The sequence below is a fragment of the Neurospora tetraspora genome (assembly GCF_033439725.1).
Source record: "Neurospora tetraspora strain CBS 560.94 chromosome Unknown B0H65scaffold_2, whole genome shotgun sequence".
Lineage (NCBI taxonomy): Eukaryota > Fungi > Ascomycota > Sordariomycetes > Sordariales > Sordariaceae > Neurospora > Neurospora tetraspora.
This window is the reverse complement of record NW_026944384.1, coordinates 159,013-179,231: the sequence shown is the minus strand read 5'-3', so window position 1 is coordinate 179,231 and position 20,219 is coordinate 159,013. Positions and strand designations below refer to the sequence as shown.

At 45.5% G+C, this 20,219-nt stretch overlaps 4 protein-coding genes and 1 non-coding gene across 5 annotated transcripts; 2 read left to right on the top strand and 3 right to left on the bottom strand.

Annotated features, from left to right (window-relative positions):
- The first annotated feature begins 6,413 nt into the window (after window positions 1-6,413).
- On the top strand, window positions 6,414-8,951 carry B0H65DRAFT_86931 (uncharacterized protein). The gene is made up of 2 exons (XM_062831508.1): window positions 6,414-6,832; window positions 6,963-8,951. Exons 1-2 carry the CDS (start codon window positions 6,711-6,713, stop codon window positions 8,728-8,730), a joined length of 1,890 nt encoding a protein of 629 aa, XP_062683708.1. The 5' UTR covers window positions 6,414-6,710; the 3' UTR covers window positions 8,731-8,951.
- Window positions 8,952-9,608: 657 nt separating this feature from the next.
- Window positions 9,609-11,689, top strand: B0H65DRAFT_86917 (uncharacterized protein). Its single transcript, XM_062831507.1, has 5 exons — window positions 9,609-9,857; window positions 9,908-9,978; window positions 10,049-10,179; window positions 10,250-10,366; window positions 10,452-11,689. The coding sequence occupies exons 1-5, from the start codon at window positions 9,836-9,838 to the stop codon at window positions 11,551-11,553; spliced, it is 1,443 nt and encodes a 480-aa protein (XP_062683707.1). The 5' UTR covers window positions 9,609-9,835; the 3' UTR covers window positions 11,554-11,689.
- Window positions 11,690-11,924: 235 nt separating this feature from the next.
- On the bottom strand, window positions 11,925-12,955 carry B0H65DRAFT_87007 (uncharacterized protein). The gene has a single exon (XM_062831510.1). The coding sequence runs from the start codon at window positions 12,759-12,761 to the stop codon at window positions 12,117-12,119; it is 645 nt and encodes a 214-aa protein (XP_062683706.1). The 5' UTR covers window positions 12,762-12,955; the 3' UTR covers window positions 11,925-12,116.
- Window positions 12,956-14,513: 1,558 nt separating this feature from the next.
- B0H65DRAFT_t71 lies at window positions 14,514-14,618 on the bottom strand. Its single transcript has one exon. It is a non-coding gene; the product is annotated as a tRNA-Glu (tRNA).
- Window positions 14,619-17,036: 2,418 nt separating this feature from the next.
- Window positions 17,037-19,442, bottom strand: B0H65DRAFT_86879 (PARP-domain-containing protein). Its single transcript, XM_062831506.1, has 3 exons — window positions 18,651-19,442; window positions 17,312-18,595; window positions 17,037-17,246 (listed from the first exon to the last, which is right to left on the bottom strand). The coding sequence occupies exons 1-3, from the start codon at window positions 19,317-19,319 to the stop codon at window positions 17,121-17,123; spliced, it is 2,079 nt and encodes a 692-aa protein (XP_062683705.1). The 5' UTR covers window positions 19,320-19,442; the 3' UTR covers window positions 17,037-17,120.
- Between the last annotated feature and the right edge of the window lie 777 nt (window positions 19,443-20,219).

Below are 20,219 nucleotides of genomic sequence, written 5' to 3'. Positions count from 1 at the left end.
CATCCAGTCAACATCGTCGGCGAGTGCCTCACTTCTTGAATGCTGGGAGCGATTGGTAAGAGTCAAGAACCCATGGCGGGGCTGGTTCCCGATTCGAAAGAGAGGCTCTTTGCCATTGGCTGCCTGGGCATGCCTTGGCTCCACCCCTACCTTTGGTGTGCTTGGGTTAGGCTCCACTCTGTTTGTCAGTCGGTGCATTGAGTCCCGTCCTTTTCGACGACGCGAGAGGCAGCGACTGGTGCTCCTTCCACTTTCCTCACTTTCTCGTCCTTCCAGTCTCCCGAGCTCCGGGACGAGTCGACGAGGCCAGTCATTGCCCAGGCCGAGTAGCGTCTGCTCATCTCTTCACTCTCTTTGGTCGACTCTTTTTATTTCGTTTCAGTGTGGCGATCATGGTCCAGATGGTGAACATGGGATCTGTCAGATTCCAGGGTAGCATTCTACCCAGATATGGGTTAGATGCCAGAGTCCTAGCCACCTGATTTACAGGTCTTGGCAAATATGGGTTACCCCCAGAACCCCTAGACCTTCTAGAGTAGAGCGCTCGAGTTAGATATACAGAATCAATCAACTAGATTACACTAGCAAATCTGACAATTAATAGTTTGATACGCGCCTTATTAATATAACAATTAGTATTATGAGTTAGTAATAAATAATACGAGAACAATATGATGTTTTTTTAAAGCTTATTAATGATACTAAGGAGAACATTGCCTACTTAAAAGATAGCGATGATTGGATCTGTTGGGAGCTTATACTCTAGTTAAAATGTAATTTAAATGTATTTAAGAATTAGCTTTAAAGTACTATTAAAAAGTTTATTATATTGAGATAGCTTTATTCTAATTATTATCCTATTACGAAAATAGTTAAAACCTGTATTAATGAGGTTAAAGTAGAGTTTATCCTTTTTGATAGTAGAGTAACCGTTCGTATTATTGTTAATTAAGTTGGGGAATCCTAAGAAGTATTTATTAAATATTATACTAGAGACGAGATTTTATTCGATACCTTTACTAACGAAGAGGACTTAATTAATGTGTAATTTTTTAAGTTAGAGTTTACGTTTTACCCCAATAATAAGAAGGATTGGAAGGAGTTTATAATTGGTAATAAAGTTATATGTATTTAAATGAGATTGTTAGTTAGTTACAGATTATAGGATAGTATTATGAAGGAGGAGTAGTAGATTACTAAATAGTATTGGAATTTTAAGAGGATAATTAATTATAAGATTATTAATAAATAGATTAAAGTTAGGAAGTAGTATTATAAAGTTGTTATTATTTTCGCGAAGGAATTTAAGAATTGGATTAATTAGTTTTAAATTTAGTTTACCATTATAAGTAACGGATAAATTATAGGAGTAGGGAAGATTAAGGTTATTAGTTCTTAATATATCGATTTTGTTAATACGATTAGAATTATATATTTTAAATAATATAAAGGTATTTAGAAATTCGATAAGGAGATAACTAACGGTATATTTAAGTATATAAACGTTTATAAGGATTTTAAGACATATAGTATTAATATTATTAAATGCGGGGTTATTATTGGAAAGGGAGGATATTGTAGTACTTTTAGTATTAGTGAAATTAGTATTAAATATAATAATTAGAGATATAGTAGCGAAGGTTAAAATAAGATTATTAATAATAAGGACGCTTATTAAGAACGTAAGAATAATAAGAAATTTAAAGGCTTTAGAATAAAAAGGAGATTCTAATCGGATAAAATTAAAATTTAATTGCGTAAGAAGTTTGATATTTTTATATATAAAGTATACGAAAGAGGATTGTATTCTTTAAAAGATTATTAGTACGTTAATTTAAATACGATGTCAAAGTATATTGTAAGATTATTCTTTTTTATTTAATATATTATTAAAGCTAATTTTGCGAAGGACTCCGAGCTTGCTAAAGAGGTTGCGAGAATTATAATTAAAAATAGTAATAAGGAGAGAGCTTTTAAGAAGGAGGAGAATGGGTAATTATTTATTATAATTCGAGATTTTATTTATAGAATAAGTTTTTAAATTAATAAAATATATTAAATTAGGGACGAGATTTACTTTTTTAACAATTTAGCGATATTTAATTTTAGTAACTCTCTTTATATATTTAATAAAATTATTCGTTTTTTTTACTTTCGTTATATTAATCCAGATAATGTTTTGTGGGTTGGCGATATTTAAATAGCGATTAAAGGGTTTGGGGAGGTTAACGTCGTTATTAAGGGTAAAAATAGTCCTTTAAAATTATGGTTGAAGGAAGTCGTTTTTTACCTTAATTTTACTACTAATTTCGTTTCTTATTTCTAATTACAAAGGTAGGGTTTCTATTAGGATTACCAACTATTAAATAATTATTTAAAGAAATTTAATAGTTTATTCTTTTGTTATTTGGATATTGTTTATAGTTAAATGGTTATCGAAATTATTTTATTTTTATTTATTAGAGTTTCATTTATAATGTGCCGTTATAAGATTAATCTTTATACGAGGCGCGTTTTTAAGTAGTTAGTAGAAATGTAGTATTTACGATTCGGCTACCCGGGACTTTAAATAATCGATTACTTTTAGAACGTTAATAGAGTTAGATTTATTAGTTAGAAATTATATGGTATATTTTTAGTTAAATGCGCTGCGTACGCGATAATAAAAATTAAATAATAGATTAATTATATAATTAGAGATTGAGGTTTTAGATTTGGAGAGAGATTCGTTATTAATTTCTTCGAATTTCATAAAGGAATTAACGGGGTTAAATATTTTCTCTTTATTATTTATCGATAGTCCCGATATATTTAGCATTATTATTTATTAAATTATTAAGTGGTTACTATAGTTACTACGCTAGTATTTTTAATTAATATATTACGGTATTAATATAATATTAAAATTAAGAATTTTGAATATAATAACGAATTTATAAGTAATGAGGTTAAATATAAATTATTATAACGAGGAGCGAGTTTTAAACCTTCTATTCCTAATATATAAGTATAGAATGGTAGGATAGAACGTTTAGAGGCTATTATTAAAGAAAGATATAATACTATATTAACAAATTCGAAATTGTTAATAGATTTGTAGCCGGAAATTATTAGCGTAGTAATTTATTTCGTTAGTTGTTCCTTTCATTACTTATATAATTAGAAATCTCCCTTTGAATAGTTTGATACTTATATTATATAGTAAAATAGTTAATAGGAAATTTATAAATTAGATTTGAGTTACTTTAAAGTCTATAGTTGTAAGGCTTTTGCTATAATAAGTATTATATAGAAGAAAGAGTAGCAGTATTAAAAATATTTACTTAAGGTATAGATAGGGCTTTTTATTAGTTATTTAGCAATTTCTATTTATTGTATATAGAATTTATATATAAATTAGATTATTTAAATTAGGGATATAATTTTTGATAGGGAGATTATTTATAATTTAAATTTTAAGAAATTGAAAGAGGACTTTTAAATAAGTAGTAAGAAATTGGCGGATTTATTTAATAAAATTAATAAGTTATATAGTTAACTTTTGAGGGTGTCCGAACTATTAGAGAGAGAAGGTTATAGGCTATAGAATGATATTAATAACGTAGATATTGAGCCGCTCCCTTCGAGCCTCCTCGATTAAAATTACAAATAGTATTAAGAAGATTCCTAAAAGGAGAGTAATTAGTCATAAGAAATTACTATTTAGTAACTTACTATAAAACAGATATTTATCGAATATATTATAGATTTATATTTATTATTTCTATTTACTCCGCCGGCCGCATTTTATATTAGGTATTTAATTAAATGAGTTATCGATAAGTATTTTTATTAATAAGAATTATAGGAAGTTACCTTTAACGTTAGTAAATTATTATCATTAATAGTTAAGATAAACAGGAAGATAATTATTAAAGTAGAGGTATAATAATTAATTACGAAATATAGCCGTTTTAATAGGGTTTACTGACAGGATTTCTTAATTATACCTAAATATTATAATAATTTTAATAATTATTTATTCGGTTAATTATTTAAATAAGTAGAAGAAATTTATCTATAGAATTATAAGGATATAAAAATATGAATTGAAATCGACAAGGGCGTAATGCGGGTAAGAAGTAAATAGATCTTCGATTGTATATAAGTATATATTTATAAATTTAATAATAACGGTATATTTAATAATTATAAAGTAAAATTAGTTATAGAAAGGGATCAATAAAGTAACAGGGGAATAAATACGTATGCTTTTACTTTAGTAGGGAGGTTATTTAAATTTATTATCACTTTACTTATTCGTTTTAACCTTGAATTTATTTAATACAACGTAATTAATACTTTCATTAATACTTTTTTCGATAAGGAGATTTATATATATATACTACCCGGGTATTGAATCTTTGATAATGTATTTAAATTAATTAATGTATTATATAGTCTCCAACGAGGATTTTTATTATAGTAATAGGAGTTTAGTAAAGTATTTAAATCGATAGGATTCGAAGCAATCTTTAAAGACCCTTATATTATAAAGAAGAATGGTATTCTTATATTCTATTATATTAATAATATCGTTTTTGCGTTTAATAAAAGTAAAATAGAAGAAATTAAAAAGTACATGATAGAATTATAGTTAAAATATTATTTAATTAGAGGAGATAAGCTCTAATAGTTTTTAGGTATTGGAGTTATATATACCCGAGATTAGGGATAGATTTAATTATTTTGAAAGGTATATATTAATAAGATTTCGAAGTTATTTAAATTTAATTATCGATTTACTTTGGTACTTATAGGCTATAAGGAGTTGGTCCTTTACGAAGGTATTACTAATTATATAGAGATATATACTTATTAAACTAATATAGGATTATTATTATACACGGTAATTAATATTCGATTAGATATCGCCTTCCTATTAAGTAGATTAGTTCGATATAATTATAATCCTAATTTTACTTATATAGCCGCTAGCGAGAAGGTTATATAATGTCTTCGAATAATGAAAATATAGGGACTTTATTTTAGCGGTAGTAATAAATTTGAAATTATTTTTGATGCTTCGTTTGTTAATAATAAGAATAACTATAAGAATTTATAAAGGTTTACTATTAAACTCTATAGCGGTTTAATTTATTAGGGAGAAATTAAATAAATTGTAGTTGCTACGTTAACAATAGAAGTAGAATTATATACAGTTAAGAAGGTAATAAAGAAAACCCTCTTTATAAACTAGTTAATTTTAGCTTTAGGGATAAAGTTATTAGAAGACCCTATCCCTATTGTATAATATAATAATTAGTAGACTATTAGGGTATTAATAAAGGAAACGCTTGCTTTTAATATAAAGATGAAGTATATAAATATTTATAGATATTAGTTAAGGGAGGAGATTATTGAGAAGAAGATATTTAATATCGAATATTTAGAAACTAAATTAGTATTAATAAATAGATTGACGAAAGCATTAGGTATTTTAGAGTATAAGAGATTTAGGGAGTTACTAAGTATAGCGGAGGTGCCGCTGCGGAAGGATAGCGGAGGAGAGGATAATCCGGTACCAAAGAAGGTTAATTTCGATGATTTGGATGAAATATTAGGATTGAAGATATGAAAAGACGAGAGCAATATGTAAATAGTTTTACTTTTGACCTTAAAGAAGTAATTAGAAGTTTGTAAGTGAGGGGGTGTATTAGATTCTAGGGTAGTATTCTACCTAGATATAGGTTAGATGTTAGAGTTCTAGCTACTTGATTTATAGGTCTTGGTAAATATGGGTTACCCCTAGAACCCCCAGACCTTCTGGAGCAGAGCGCTCGAGTCAGATATACAGAATCAATTAACCAGATCACACCAGTAAATCTGACAGTATCACGATGCTCGCAAGCGGTTCGACCTTCGGATGTAATGCAAGGTAGCGATGGAGCGATGACATGAGATGAGAGATCACTTTGCTTTGTATCCTGTGCATATACAGCATACAGGGTCGCAGGGCGTGTCTGGAGTGCAGCCATCATCACGACAAGCCATGGCAGGGCGGCTTCTGAGAGGTTACAAGACAAAGTGATTGCAGCACGATTAGACGATGTGGCTCCCCTACATGTCGCTCCCATGCTGGCCGCGCTGTCGTGGGCCAACCCAGAGTCGGGGATAGAGACTACAAGAGTACACTATCGACTATACGGACCTGTTCGGCATTAAAATGCGTACTTCGCAGTCGGTGGGCGCGTTAGTGGGCAGGATTGACGCCTAACCCGCACAAACGGCCAAATGGCGATCCCAGATGATAAGGAACTTAACCATGATAAAAGCTGCTTCTCCATCCTCTTCTCGGTCAAACTCCTTTTTTATTTTGATATCAGCAAGATTCACACCACGACCACGAGATACAACCCCCACCCACTTGTACACACTAGATCACCACCCCCCCCCCCCCCCCAATCCGGTCCCCATCCATCAAACCACCCCAAGGAGGGGCCCATCGACTAGCTAGGTAGTGACCTAGAGATACCAAGGGAACAACCGGTCTACGTCACCGCCGAAGCCGCAGGATCCGCATTATTATCTTTTTTTTTCTCATTTAATTTGATTTTATTGCATTTTCCCGAGCAAAAGGATCCTCGCCATCCAGTTCGGTCCATTCCGAGAGTGTCACTCGCCCCCCCGCTAGTTCCAAAACATCATACGCAGGCCCCCTCACAATCAGCATGGCTCGCAAAAAGAAGTCTGGCTCCACCAAGACCCCCGGTCTCCCTGGCCAACCCCAGACGCAGGGTCACCTCTCGACGGTCCCCAAAAAGGTCCCCATCGACCACCGTCCCGAGACCTCGTGAGTAGAGCCTCATCCTTCATCTCTCTTCACTTTTTTTTCATCCACCTCCCACACTGGACATTGCACACTATCATCTTAGTGTAGCACCCACATCACACACATCCTTCACAATGCTAACAACACACAGTCCATATGCCAGCCCGGCATGCAACCTCCCCTTTGCCAGCCCTATGGTGGTTGCCCTTGATGTCCTCAAGAACAAGGCCCCCAAGCTCTATGCCGCCTACGACAGCCAGAGCGAAGAACTCCCAACAGTTTCCGAGGAGATTGGCCATGTCATCGTCCACTACCTCTACACCAACAAGTACGAGTCTCTCAAGCCCCAGGGTGCCGATAAGCTCGCCAAGCAAATAGTCGAGCTCAAGACCGCCATCAAGGTCTACGTGTTCGCCCGTGCCTACGAGCTCCCCGACCTTGTCCGTCTCGCTGAGCGTAACATCGAGAAGTTCGGCGATGGCATGGCCCTTCCCACCCTCCTCGAGGTTACCAGTGACGCGTACCCGAGCCTTGTCGACTCCGATCAGTGGTTCATCGGCTACCTCAAGAAGCGCATCAGGCTCCACCTCAACGATGCCAGCTCCCTCCTCGGCAGCGATCTCTTGAACCGCCTCAGCCACATCCTTTCCCCCAACAAGATCCTGCTCAGGATCGTTCTCGAGGTCTGCTACGAACAGATGACCAACCCCAAGGCGCTTTCCAGCCCCATCACCAGCCCAGAGTCCTCCCGAGCCACCTCAAGGACAAGGGACGTCTCTCGTGATGAACACAAGCAGTCTCCTCTCGCCGAGGAGGCCACACCAGAGGAGCCTGAGGTTAAGGCTCTCGAGGTCGAGGCCGAGACTGCCCCTGAGGTTGAGGTCAACAGGGCTCCATCTGAGCTCGAGGCCGAAACTGTACCCGAGTCCGAGGTTCGTGAACTGTTCGATGATGACATTTCTGAGCCCGAGCTTGAGGCTAAGACTGAGACACAGGTCGCCGAGACAGAGACCAAGACTGAGCTTCCTGGTCGTGACCGCAAGGACTCCGGCAAGGAGCTCAATGACGAGCTTCCCATCACCCTCAGCACCGAGCCCGTCATCATGGAGCTCGACGCTGCTTCTCATGACCTCCCTCTCCGCCCTCTCGTTAACAGGCAAGCCGACTCTGGCTTCTGGGAGCCTACCACTCCCGCCGAGGCTGAGGCCGTCAAGGAGACCGAGGAGGATGCCAAGCAGGACAAGGGCAAGGCCGTCGACGCCGAGATCGAGGCCACCGAGACCCCCAACCGGCAGTCCCTCCACCTCGACGCCATTCCCGAGAACGTCGAGACCGTTGTCGAGTCCACCACTGAGGATGCCCTCAAGATCACTCAGGAGGTTGCTGTTGAGGAGGAGATGGAACCCATGACTACAGAGAAGGTAGAACCAATTCCTGATTATCCAGAACGAGAAGCACGACTAACACTCTACCAACAGGCTGAGACCACACCTGCCGACAATGAAGTCGACTCCTCCGAGCAACAACAGCTCGCAGACTCCCCCGCCGATTCCGGCGAGAGGCAGAGCGAAGCGCAGCATGAGCATGAGTTATCACCAGCCGCTCTACGCGATGCCGCAAAGTCCGTTGTCTCCTTCGCGGTCAGCGACGACCAAAAGGCGGAACTCGGTGTCCACGAAGAGCCCTGGACCAGCCTTGGTGCCGACGCGGAGACCAAGTCCACCACCGCCGACCTCACCGGCACCGAGCCCGCCGAGCCCGCTCTTGTATCAGCTCCAAAGGTTTCGTCGAAGATAGACGTCTCCGACAAGACCGAGGAGCCTAACAGTCCCGTCCACCCTGGCATGAACCCCAGGTCCAAGAGCTGGAAGAGGAGACTGAGCATGCGCGTGCCCGCCCTCTTTGGTCGCGGCATGTGACTCGCTTCATGCTTTGATCATGACGATGCGGATGCGAATGATAACGTTAACGAATTGAGGGTGTTGCAGCCTAGGAGGAGATGAACGAACGCTGATGGACATGACGATGGACATCACATCTTTCCTGACGACGGACCCTGTACTGTTTTCCTCTTTCTCTGTGTAAGGTTCTTTCCTATGAGCGATGATCGTTGTTGGGCTGTTTGGTTTTTTTTTTTGATCTCATCTCATTGTTGGCGGGCATAGCATATGCATATCTGCATGTTTTTTGCGCTTGCGGTTGCTTTTTCAGTTTTTGGATTTCATAATATCCATGGGTTGTCGGGCGTTTGAGCATCATCTGTTCCTATCTGGTCGGTCGTTTGGAACTATATATCCACAATCTTTTGCGCGCACTTTGAAGTTGCATGGTCTTTTGATGAAGATGAAGATGGTGATTTGATGATGACGAGGTCTCATTGTGCACACTCATGCACATGCACCTGGCTTTGGCAAGGAGGTTCTCTGCGTTTGCTTCCATCTCCTGTTTTGCATTTCATTTCATTTCATTTCCTTGAAGGCGGCATCGATCTAGATTGGCACTTTGGCTGCTTCAGAGCAGATCACGTACGAGCGCTGGAAGGACACGGACACCTACCTCTACAGATACCACATAGCAAAAATGAATGATATCCCACATCTCGGAAATGAGTACTTCCCATCAATTGTTGGCGATCCTGTTTCGGAACGCTTGGCGATGGTGTTATAATATGCTAGTCTTGGTGACAACAAGATATCTGACACCAGATTGTCTCGTGTGTTGTCTTGCTTCATCGAGATCTCTCAAGGTTGGCCATTGAGGTTCACGAACATCCGTTTTGGCGTGGGTCGGGGTGTCATTTTGATGGATCACGAAACCCCGCTGTAGGGGTGTGGTTATAGGGCTGTGGTGGACAAGTGGGGGGTTCCATCCGGCCCGCTGTGGGAGACGCAGACCCCGCCCAATGCTACCCCGCTATGACAGCCTTCTCCAAAAATCATCCTCCGGCTCCGATCCGATTCCTGGCCTCCGGAAGACATCCAACATCGGCAAACCTTGACGGCATCGTTAGATCAAACTTGCAAGATGGAGTTTGAACCCAAGATCCGTAAGTGCACATACAGTTCTAGGCAGGAGCAAAGCTGACATTGACCATAGCTACGTCCTCTACGGGCGACAAGACGTCCTTTGCCTACGAGACCGCCAGGAAGCGGTGGCCCATCATCATCGTGAGCCTCGTCCGATCTTGCCTCGACACTCGACCGTCCAATAGCCGCTAACCACTTATATACGCCATAGACCCAAGCGATTGACGATGTCTACCGTACCACCGGCCAAACCGACGATGCCGCGAAGCGCGAGGAGGGCAAAAAGCTCATCAACGACCTTGCTACGCTCAAATACGAAGTTCAACACGATCGCGCCTTGACGTTCGTCCGCCCAGTTGCCCAAGGCAAATGCTATATACACAGAAGAGAATAAGTGCTAAGACAGGAACAGGCCTATTCCCGACGATGGTGTTTCCGACGTGGCCACCTACAATCAAATCCTCGAGTCCCTCGGCAAGCCCACCTGGCTGAACGTCTCCTGGCTGTTCAGCGAGTGCTACCTCTACCGGTTCGTCCCTCTCCACCCTTCTTCTCCCTTTCCGCTTTCCCTTCCTAATTCAAATACGGAATCTAACCACATCCCTTCCAAACAGCCGCATAAGCACCTCCTTCGCCCTCTCCACCCACTGGAAGAACTACGACATCTTCGCCCGCCAAAAGATCAAGACCTTCCGCTCCTCCCGCCCCGCCGTCCTCGAGCTCGCCGCCCGCTACAAGGACCTGATCACCCAGCTCCGCTCCCACTCTTCTGCCTCCGAGGGTACATCTGAAGAAGCCGAGAAGCTCCTGTTCACAGAAATGTGCGAAATCTGCCTCTGGGGTAACGCCACCGACCTCTCGCTCCTGACCTCCCTCTCCTACGAAGACATCCAGAAGCTGCAAGGGTCTGAGGCGCGCAAGAAGTCTGAGGCCAACATTCTTGTGAATGATCTTGAGGAGGTGTATAAGCAGTTGATGGAGGCGAAGAAGGCGGGAAAGAAGGAGAGGGTGGTGGATATCGTTCTCGACAACGCCGGTTTCGAGTTGTATGTTGACTTGATTCTTGCTGGATACTTGTTGACGGCGGGACTGGCGACGAGGGTTACCCTCCATGCGAAGTCGATCCCTTGGTTCGTGTCGGACGTCTTGCCGGGGGATTTCGGTGCTTTGCTCAACGCGTTGGCGGCACCGGTGCCGTTCTTCGAGACAGCCACCGAGGAGGAAGAACTGCAGGGCAAGGTCCCCGAGAAACTCAGCGACAAGGAAAAGGAGGAACTGTCGTTCTTGTTCCAAGAATGGTCCATCCTCCACGCCGAAGGCAAGCTCGGCCTCCGCGCCAACCGCTTCTGGACCGGTCCCGGCTCGTTCTGGCGACTCGTCGATCCCAACGCCGACGAGCAGACCAAGGAGCTGGCGGAGGATTTGCGCAAGAGCGAACTGGTCGTGTTCAAGGGCGATCTAAACTATCGCAAGCTGGTTGGTGATGGCGAATGGGATCCTACCACGCCGTTTACACAGGCTATTGGACCGTTGGGGCCTGGGTCGGGGATCAATATTCTGGCGTTGAGGACGTGCAAGGCGGATGTTGTTGTTGGACTGAGAAAGGGGTTGGATGAGGAGTTGAGGGCGAAGGAGGGCGGCGGTGGAGAGAGCGGCGCGAGAAAGTGGGCGTGGAACGGGAAGTATGCCGTGGTGTCGTTTTCGAAGGGGGCTTGAGTGGGCGAAGTGGGATAAGGTTTTTGAGCGTTGGTTGTGTTGTTCGTCTTTTTCTTCGTCTCTTGCTTCCTCGTTTGGTTGATTGCTTATACAATATAGATCTGCTTCAAAGAGTGTTAATAGATGGTTTTTGGATCTTGACGTTCTTTTGCTTTGGCTTTTCCTCTATTCATGTCTAGTTGTCTGCATTCCTCTTTGGCTGGCTACATCCCCCTTACTCGACCCCACTTCTTTTTCTTCTGCGTGGCTGTTGTCCATCGCTCTGTCGCTCTATGTCGTTCGTGGCCTGGTTACGTCTGCGAACAGATGAAGTTGGAGCAAAGGAGCTGAGTGTGATTCACCCTCACCAAAAAAGGTCCTCGAGGCAGAAGAGGTATTGTCCTGGGGAGAGGACCTACTTGGACGCGGCAGACACACATACGGATTTTCGGTCGCGGATTACACGCCTTCTTCGAGCGCGCAGTTGGAGGCTACTACTTACTACATTTTGTACGCGACGTTTCGGCTGATGCAGGCAGGCCCGGGGACAAGTCGCGTCTCTCCCATTTGGCGTCGCCGGTGCTTTAACGAGGAGCACCTCCGCTTCCAGGCCCAGACTGCTGGAGCTGGCGTTGCTGGCGGAGCTGGAGGATCCAGGACGTTTGGGCTGGCGGAGCAGGCGGGCCAGATGGTTGCCCAGGGAGCGGTCCAGACGGCGGGGCAGACAACGGGGCAGACGAAGCAGACACAGGAGCAAAAGGATAATGTCCAGTCGGCTGCCCAAGTGGGAAACGTTGGGGATAGTTCGCAAGAGGCCAGGGCTGGGTGGCTGGCAGGGCAGACGGCGGCCCAGATGGCAGGGCAGACGGGCCAAATGGCGGGGCAGACGGCAACGGCAGAGAGAACGGGCGAGCAGACGGCGCAGCGCCCAGTTGGCGGAGCCAGGCTGGCAGAGCTGGCGGTGCAAAGCCCAGATGGCGGACCAGACCGCGGAGCAGACGGCGGAGCACACGGAGCAGAGCCCAGAGCAGGAGGATATCCTGTACCTCTAGTCTGCTGCCGAAGTGGGAGAGGTTGACGATGGTGCGGGAGATTGTGCCGAGGAGGGAGATGAAGTCGACCAGGCTGTTGCGGGCGCCGTGGTAGCCGTGGTACACGGATATCGAGATTGTCGCCGATCGAGAGATGAAGCGCACCCAGTGGTCGAGGCGCTGGGAGATGGGGTCCATGGTTGATGGAGGATGCTTTGCTGTGCTGTTGTTTTGATTTGAAGAGGGGTTGGAAGGGGTTGGATGGGTGAGGATGGGTTGTTTGTTGTTGTTTTTGTGGAAGGGGTGTAAGATGGATTTACTTGAGAGGGATTTGTTGATGGCTGTTCTTCGTCATTACAAAGTGAACTGTATCGCTGCCGGAGGGGAACACACGCAAAGGCGGGACGGTACCTTATCTTGTTTACTGGCAGTGTACCGGGTATTATTCTGTTCCTGCTTGTTTCGTCCTTGACTCCTCATCCGGCTGCGGTAATGTTACTGGCTTTTCGTTTCTGCTCCTTCCTCTATGAACATTTCTTCGACACTTCACGACTCTGTGACCTGAGGCATCAAGCAAGGGTGTACGTCATTTATAAGCTACGCTGACTGTTAAAAAATACGGTCTCGCCTCTTGGTCTGTCGGTTCCGATATGGGAGAGGGGCAGTATTCTTCGACGCTGTTGGACAGAGAGTTGAGTGACCCGCCAACCTGGAAGATGGGACGGAAGCGGAGACTTGTCTGGTCCCGCGCGGCTCGTGACTCAGACTGGACACTCGTGTCTATATACACCACCACCACAGTTACCAGATGTTGTGGCCTCAAAAACCTCACCAGAGAAGCCGTGCCATCAGCCTGAATCTTCATTTTTTTCAGCCAGCCCGTTAAGTGCGCTGTGCTGGCCTGGTAAATTCACGGTACCTCTATGGAGTTCTTCCTGAGTCCTGAGCTGTGACTTGAAACGTCGACTATGTAAGGTGATAAAACACCGGCGAATATCACAGGACTACGGCAAGCACTCCAACATTCACGCATTAACCTCTGATCTGAGACACAGCAATGAATCTATAGGTACATACCAAAACCGAGCTAAGTCGCAATTATTTTGTTTTTACCAAGTGTAATTTTCTCCTTATTTTCTCGCTTTCCTTCGCAAGTTATGATCGAGTGTCCTCCCACCCTATTCCTCCACAGATTTAGCCTTCTCGTTGTGCGCTGCTCGACTAGGAATAGTAAAGTGGACCGGCCCAACCCGACCCGTCTTCCTACGTAGTAGCCAGGTCGTCGTCGTCGTCAAGAATGTCCCTACAGGTATCCAATCCAGAATGGTGTGTGAGGGGTCAATTTCGAGTATGATGTCTTCGCGTTAAAGCAACTACATCTGAGAATTTACGATAATCCATGTGAGGACGACAAGGTCTGGTATACTTCCAGTCTACCAATAACCCCGAGTTTGTTTGGCCCTGCCTGCCTAGGCCTGGACATCAAGCTAAGTGCGCGAATCCAGATCAGGGCAAGAAGGAGAAAGTATGTCGGCTCAAATTAAGACAGTAAGGAAACCTCATAGCAGGTATTATTCTATGTCTTACCTCTATGTGCGCGCTGGGTACACCACGTCGAGGAGTACGAGCAGAAGCTTCGAAGGCGGCGACGATGGCGGCGATGCTCTGCTTACAGGTAAGTAGCAAGAGTAAGACCTATGTATGTTGTTTGCAGCTCTGCTCTGCAGGACAGACATTGTCGCATACCTCCGTCCTCTCTTCACCATAGCTGTAGATATCCCAGCCCATGCTATGGACCTCAAGTATGAGGGAAAGTGAGGGGTGAGTGAGACGAAGGGGTTATGTATGTAGTGTATGTATGTGATGCAACAGCAAACAAATATACGTAACCAGAATCCGAAAGTCAAAAGCCAAAAAAAAAAAAAAAGGAAAGAAAAAAGAAAAGGAGATTGTACAGTCCGGGAGTCGAACCCGGGTTCCTCGCCGCGACGACTTCTTTGGGCCCAGCAGTCGCGTTTGAGGGGCGAGCGTACTAAACCACTATACTAACTGCACTTCTTTTTTGTTGGTTGTTACTCGGGGAGACTAGTATATGAAGGGCTAGTAAGAGGGAAGGCGGGGCAGGGACTGGACATCGAAGGTGCGCAGAGGCTGGTAGGGCGGGTAGATTACATGTACTTTACGTGTCGGTTGTTTGCTGCGTGCCTGCCTGGTCCGGTGTCTGGCGGTATTGGTTACCAAAGGGCGGGATTCTATTTGATGGCTGGGGAAGGAAGGTACGATCAGGATGGTATTGCAATCACCCTTGGCTGATGCAAAGGATGGTGTCAATGGCGTTGAAGAGGTAACTGAAGTCATCTGGGAAGGCTCTTTGATGCACGTTTCGATGAGGAGGGAGTAGGTCTCGGAGTGAATGTTCTCCATCATGATCTGGAAGGAGCGTGAGAGCCAAGTTATTGAGGCTCTTTGACACTCGTTTCTGAATCTGGAAGGATGAGTACCTACTGACCTAGAGGTCAAGTACCTCTATGTTGAGGAAATGGTCACTTGGGAGCTCTTCGAACGTTCTATGCTCTTATGGGCTCGTCGTCATGAAATCGAGAGATGGTGGTGTAGTTCCCCCATCCCGTTATTTTCCTTTATGCTGTACATGGTGCAAGGGACCAACATTGAAGGACTGGGGCTGTTTCCGCACCCTCTATCATCAGTGACCGTGAAAGTCGATGCCTTCTTTATTTTCCCATATCTTTTTCCATGCACCCAGTTCTGCGACAAGGCTGGCGTTGACAGAAGCAGCGGTGGCAACAAATTAAATACACATGGCAAATATAAATAAATATAAATAAATAAATAAATAAATAAATAAATAAATAAATAAATAAATAAATAAATAAATAAATAAATAAATAAATAAATATGAGATTGTATTTATTTGCTCAAATATTTTTTTGCCCGATATTTATTTGAATATTTGACCGCCTTCTTGGCACACCGGCAGAATATTTTAGGGTGAGAAAAAGTGTTCATTTTGCCCGTGGACCGGACTTTGGGAGACGGATTCGGGTCAGGGTTGGGGTTGGCCGTGAACCCCACCTGTCTTGGCAAATCGTCAAATAAATACAAATAAATCAAATACAAATAAATACGATCGTGTATTTGACCCACTCAAATAAATACAGATTCATATTTATTTGTATTTCCAGCGCTGGACAGAAGACAACCCACAGCACGCCCCATCAACCTCTGCAACACAATACTCCCACCACATCATGACCGGCTAGCTCAGTCTCAAAAGAATCAACAATCTCCGAGACCATTGGACAACGACACGGCAGTCCATACAAGACTGGCTGCCACGCTCCCTGGGCTCCTTGCCGACGGAGCTCTCTCTCCGTCAGACTAGGCTAGTACTTACCACGTCGTCCTACCGTCCGCACAAGCTCACCTCTTTAGCAACGCCGTAGGAATAGTCAATGTCGATTTGGGCGAGGTAAATGCACATGACATGCAGATCTGCATACTCAGAAAAGAGTCCGGCACTCACAACTTGCTCAGGAAGACCGACCCCGGCGTTGACGTACATGCAGCGCACTTCAATGGCCTTGAAATTCGATGTGCGCTTGTGATGGTTTGCCGGCCTCGAGGAGTTATTGGAAAGGGTCCGTCTATGTCGTGACTGGGACAAATGGCCGCCAGGAACATGTTTCTAGATGACTTCGAGTGAAACAAATCCAGCCACATATGGGAAACAATCTCGACATCGGTGTACATTAGTTACCACCGTGTCCCTCGCAGCCTGGTCGGGTTCATATCCCTTCTCCGCACCATCCCCAACGGCTCCAACCTTGCGTGGGCAGCCGACTAGAGGTACATGATATCCTCCTACTCTAGGCTCTACTCCGTCTGCTCCGCCATCTGGGCCGCCATCTGGGCCGCCAGCTCGACTGCCCTAGTCCTAGAAGGGGAGGAAGTGATCGTCGTTGAACGGAGTTGATGAGGGCCTGAATAAGGTAAGGGCAGATCGAGGCTCGAGCAAGGGGGCACTGGACGGGACATGGAGGTTCAGGGATACGCATATGGAGATCCATCCCCGTCTTCGTCCTCGACCTACTCCCGTTGTCCTTGAACTTCCGTATCATTCTCGTCCATCACCCGTCCAATTCTTGACGTTGGAGCATATATATCGAATTAAAGGAACCGGCGTGTTTTGATGACTACCTCCGACCTGAGCGGGTAGACGAGAAACGCTGAGAAAAGGCATATTGCATTGCTCTATATACCTTACCGAACAGCTCGAGCGACGCCTTTTCAAGAGCTGCTTATTCCTTGCAAAGCGTCTTGTAGGCATTGTGACGCCCAGAAAATAAGTACAAGTATTTCGTGCACACATAAGCCCTTGACCGCAAATAACATCAAAGAACACATGCAGTCAAAGCCATGAAAGATCGCATGATCCGAACGAAGAAATTTTCCATCTCCTCCACCCAACTCCGAAACCCCATACAATAGGTATCCCAACCCAACTCAAGAACGGCATCGCAGTAGGATCAGCTTGATCTACATTTTGACACGGAAAAGATACCTCAGACGAACCTGGGCAACATCGTACACGATATATTCGTTGTACCACAGACCAGCGCCCGGGCAGTTGGTGTCGCCGGGTTTAAACGACGACGTGTCGGGCTGGACTTCTCGTTAGCAACCATACCTGTCATATCGGTATCAAGACAAACAAGCAAAGAGCTTACCATCATCACACCCTGCAGTGCCGGGTTCACAACACCAGCATCCTTCCACATCAACGGGCCACTCCTGCCCTTACCCCACGTAGAGAGCATTCCCTTCTGCTTGGCGTGCTCTCCAGCATTGGAATCGGCACCAGTCAACTCCTGGATGGGGTCGCCAAGCTCAGCCTCGCAGAGTAAGAGGAGGGCCGTGCCATTGGACTGATGTGGACAGCAGTAGCCTGCTGACTTGCTGGACATATCGGCCAGGTAGACGCCCTTGCCGAACATGTAGCCATTGACGGGCGCTTCCGGCGGCGCGATGCGAAGACCCTGGCTGAGAATACCGCCGAAATTGGTGGAGCGGGAGCCGTGCCACAAAAGCTTGCGATTCTTCTTAAGCTTCAACTTGCCGTCGGCATAGTCACTCTGATCGAACCGGTCGAACTCGCCCTGGCGCTCGATACGGAATATCTCCTCCACTTCGTAGTTGACTCCGTGAGTATGACCCCGTGTGTCGACCAGGTAGTCTTGCAGATGGGTGAACTCGATCGAAGCCCGGTCCAAGGGTGTCATCTCCTGCATCCTGAGGCCTTGGTACTGCCTGTCCAGAGGATGAACATCGAACTGGGTCTTATCGATCTTCATGATGTTGCTGGCTTCCTTCATGTCGCTCAAGTTTTCGAGCAGCTCGACTTCTTGCTTCAGCTGCTGATCGGTCGCAATGATGGGTGGTCGGTCACGGCCGAACGCGTGCGGAATCACGGAGTAGTAGGTGTTTGACAAGTGCTCAACCGCTTGCTGGTACGGTAGACCATACTGAGAAGCTTTGGAAGGGTCGGTGAAAAGCTCGGAAAGATTCTTGAGCGCCTGGAAACCACGCATGATGGTGGCCTTGCTGAGCTTTCCCAATGGGAGTTTGTTGCGATCGTACTTGAGTGCCGCCATGGTGTTGTCCATCAACTGCTGGTTGAAGATGAGTTCCATGAGCTTAGCCACTGAAGGGTTGAGTGTGCACTTGGGAGGCTCCCAGTCGTCTTTCTCTTCTTTCGTGGCCGCGCCGCCCTCAGCTTCGTCTTCGTCATCGGATTCCTCCTTATAGTTCACCTCGACGAAGGCATACTTCTTGGGCTTGGGGTCATCACCTCGGTTGCTCCAGAGCAATCCCGACTTGTCCTTGAACTTCTTTTCGAAAGTGCGCAGGGCATCTTGGAGAGACGGGGAGTCGATGAGAGAGTGCTGGCCGGATTCTCCGACACGCCCCCAGCGCGTCCAGACCGCGAACCGCATGTTCTGCTGCGTCAGAAGCTATTTGATCCGTTAGTTTGAGGATGCGGCAGGAGAGGTTAAGACGGTGACTTGCCTGAAGACGATAGAACTTGTTGTTGTTGCCAGTGGAATTGGTCAGGTTCAATGATGCGTCATAGATAACACCATCAGAATCAACATGGACGTTGTAGCCATAGGGAGCGCCCTCGTCTATGGGAATCTGCATGGTCTTGTCCTTCAGGACTTGGCCCTCGCCCACGGCTTTTGTGCTTTTGAGTTTGGACTTTTTCAGCGTGTCCTCCTCGCCATCAGCCTTGACGCCATCCTGCGATGGCGACGGCGATCTCTTTCTCTTGGTGCCTCTGGTGTCATCGCCGTTCGTCTGGGAGGCAGTATCTGCGTCAGCCACGGAAGCGTCACTAGCGGCATCCAAGGAGGACAAGTCCAGAGCGTAGTCCTTCTCCGGCTGTCGGACGTTCTTCTCTTTGGTCTTCAGCAGCCATTCGATGCTGACAACGGGGATGTTCATTCCATGTGCCTGCCTGACTTTGGTGCTTATCTTGTTGGCGTTCTTGTCGGAGTAGATTACATGGGTGACGCCTTGCACGATGGCGGTCACTGTGGTGTTTGCTCCGAGGGATTCTGCTGTTCTCTTGTGCTGGTCTTGACCGCCAACAAATGGTCCACTAAAGGCAATGCGGCAGTCTTCCAGCGGTAATTTTGCTGGGACAGCCGCTTCGTTCTTTGCTCGTCTGGGCGGCATCGTGACGAACTGAAGGGTTCCCGCTGGAGGGGGGAAGGGTGTGAGCGCGTCCGAAAGTAAACAAACAATGGGGCGTGAAGGAAATGTGAAAGCTGGCAACGACCGTGTCAAGATTGATCAACAAAAGACAAGTGAGATCAACCTGATGGAAAACGAAGTTGAGAGAAGTTGACAAGAGACCAAGGAAGGAAGCAGCAACTCTACTGCGGGAACAACACCTGCTTGATATTGATCCTTCCTAGCGCCTATGAACATCCATTTGGGCAAGCGCGCTCCGCGTGCCTTCCAGGCAACAACCACCCCTGCTCTCGGCCCCTCCTATTATCCCAATTCAGTGCCATTTCATCGCGAAATCACGGGACAGGCCGCAGAATAAGTTGCCCGTTCTTTGGTGTGTTCTTCAGGCACGGCGGGCAGCTCATCAAGGTGACCCACAAAACGCCAGGCAACAACCACCCCTGCACCCCAAACTGGCCCAAAATGACGTGATGCCAAGAGCCGGGGTAGCTTTGGGGCTTTGGGGTTCATCAACAGTGGAGAGATGCCGCCGGCAACAGAAGACCGTCGCACGACGGTTTCATGTTGACAAAACACCATGTTGGTTGATTTACGAGGGTTACGGCTCATGGGAATAGTGCAATTAAGATGCGACTGCGGTCGACTCGAGGTTATGAGCTGGTAATGACGGAGTTGCCGTTGAGAAGGGTCAAGGTACTGTCTCCAAGGCACTTGAGCTGCCGGCAAGACCTCGAACTGACTGTTAATGAGCTGTTAAGACTGACCGCTTCTAGACAAGAACAACAGGTGAACTCCATCGTATATCCTCTCATTTTCAGCTATTCACCGAACTTGTAGGGCTCAATAGACTCTGTCTTCTCTTTGTATCAAGATCCTGATGTT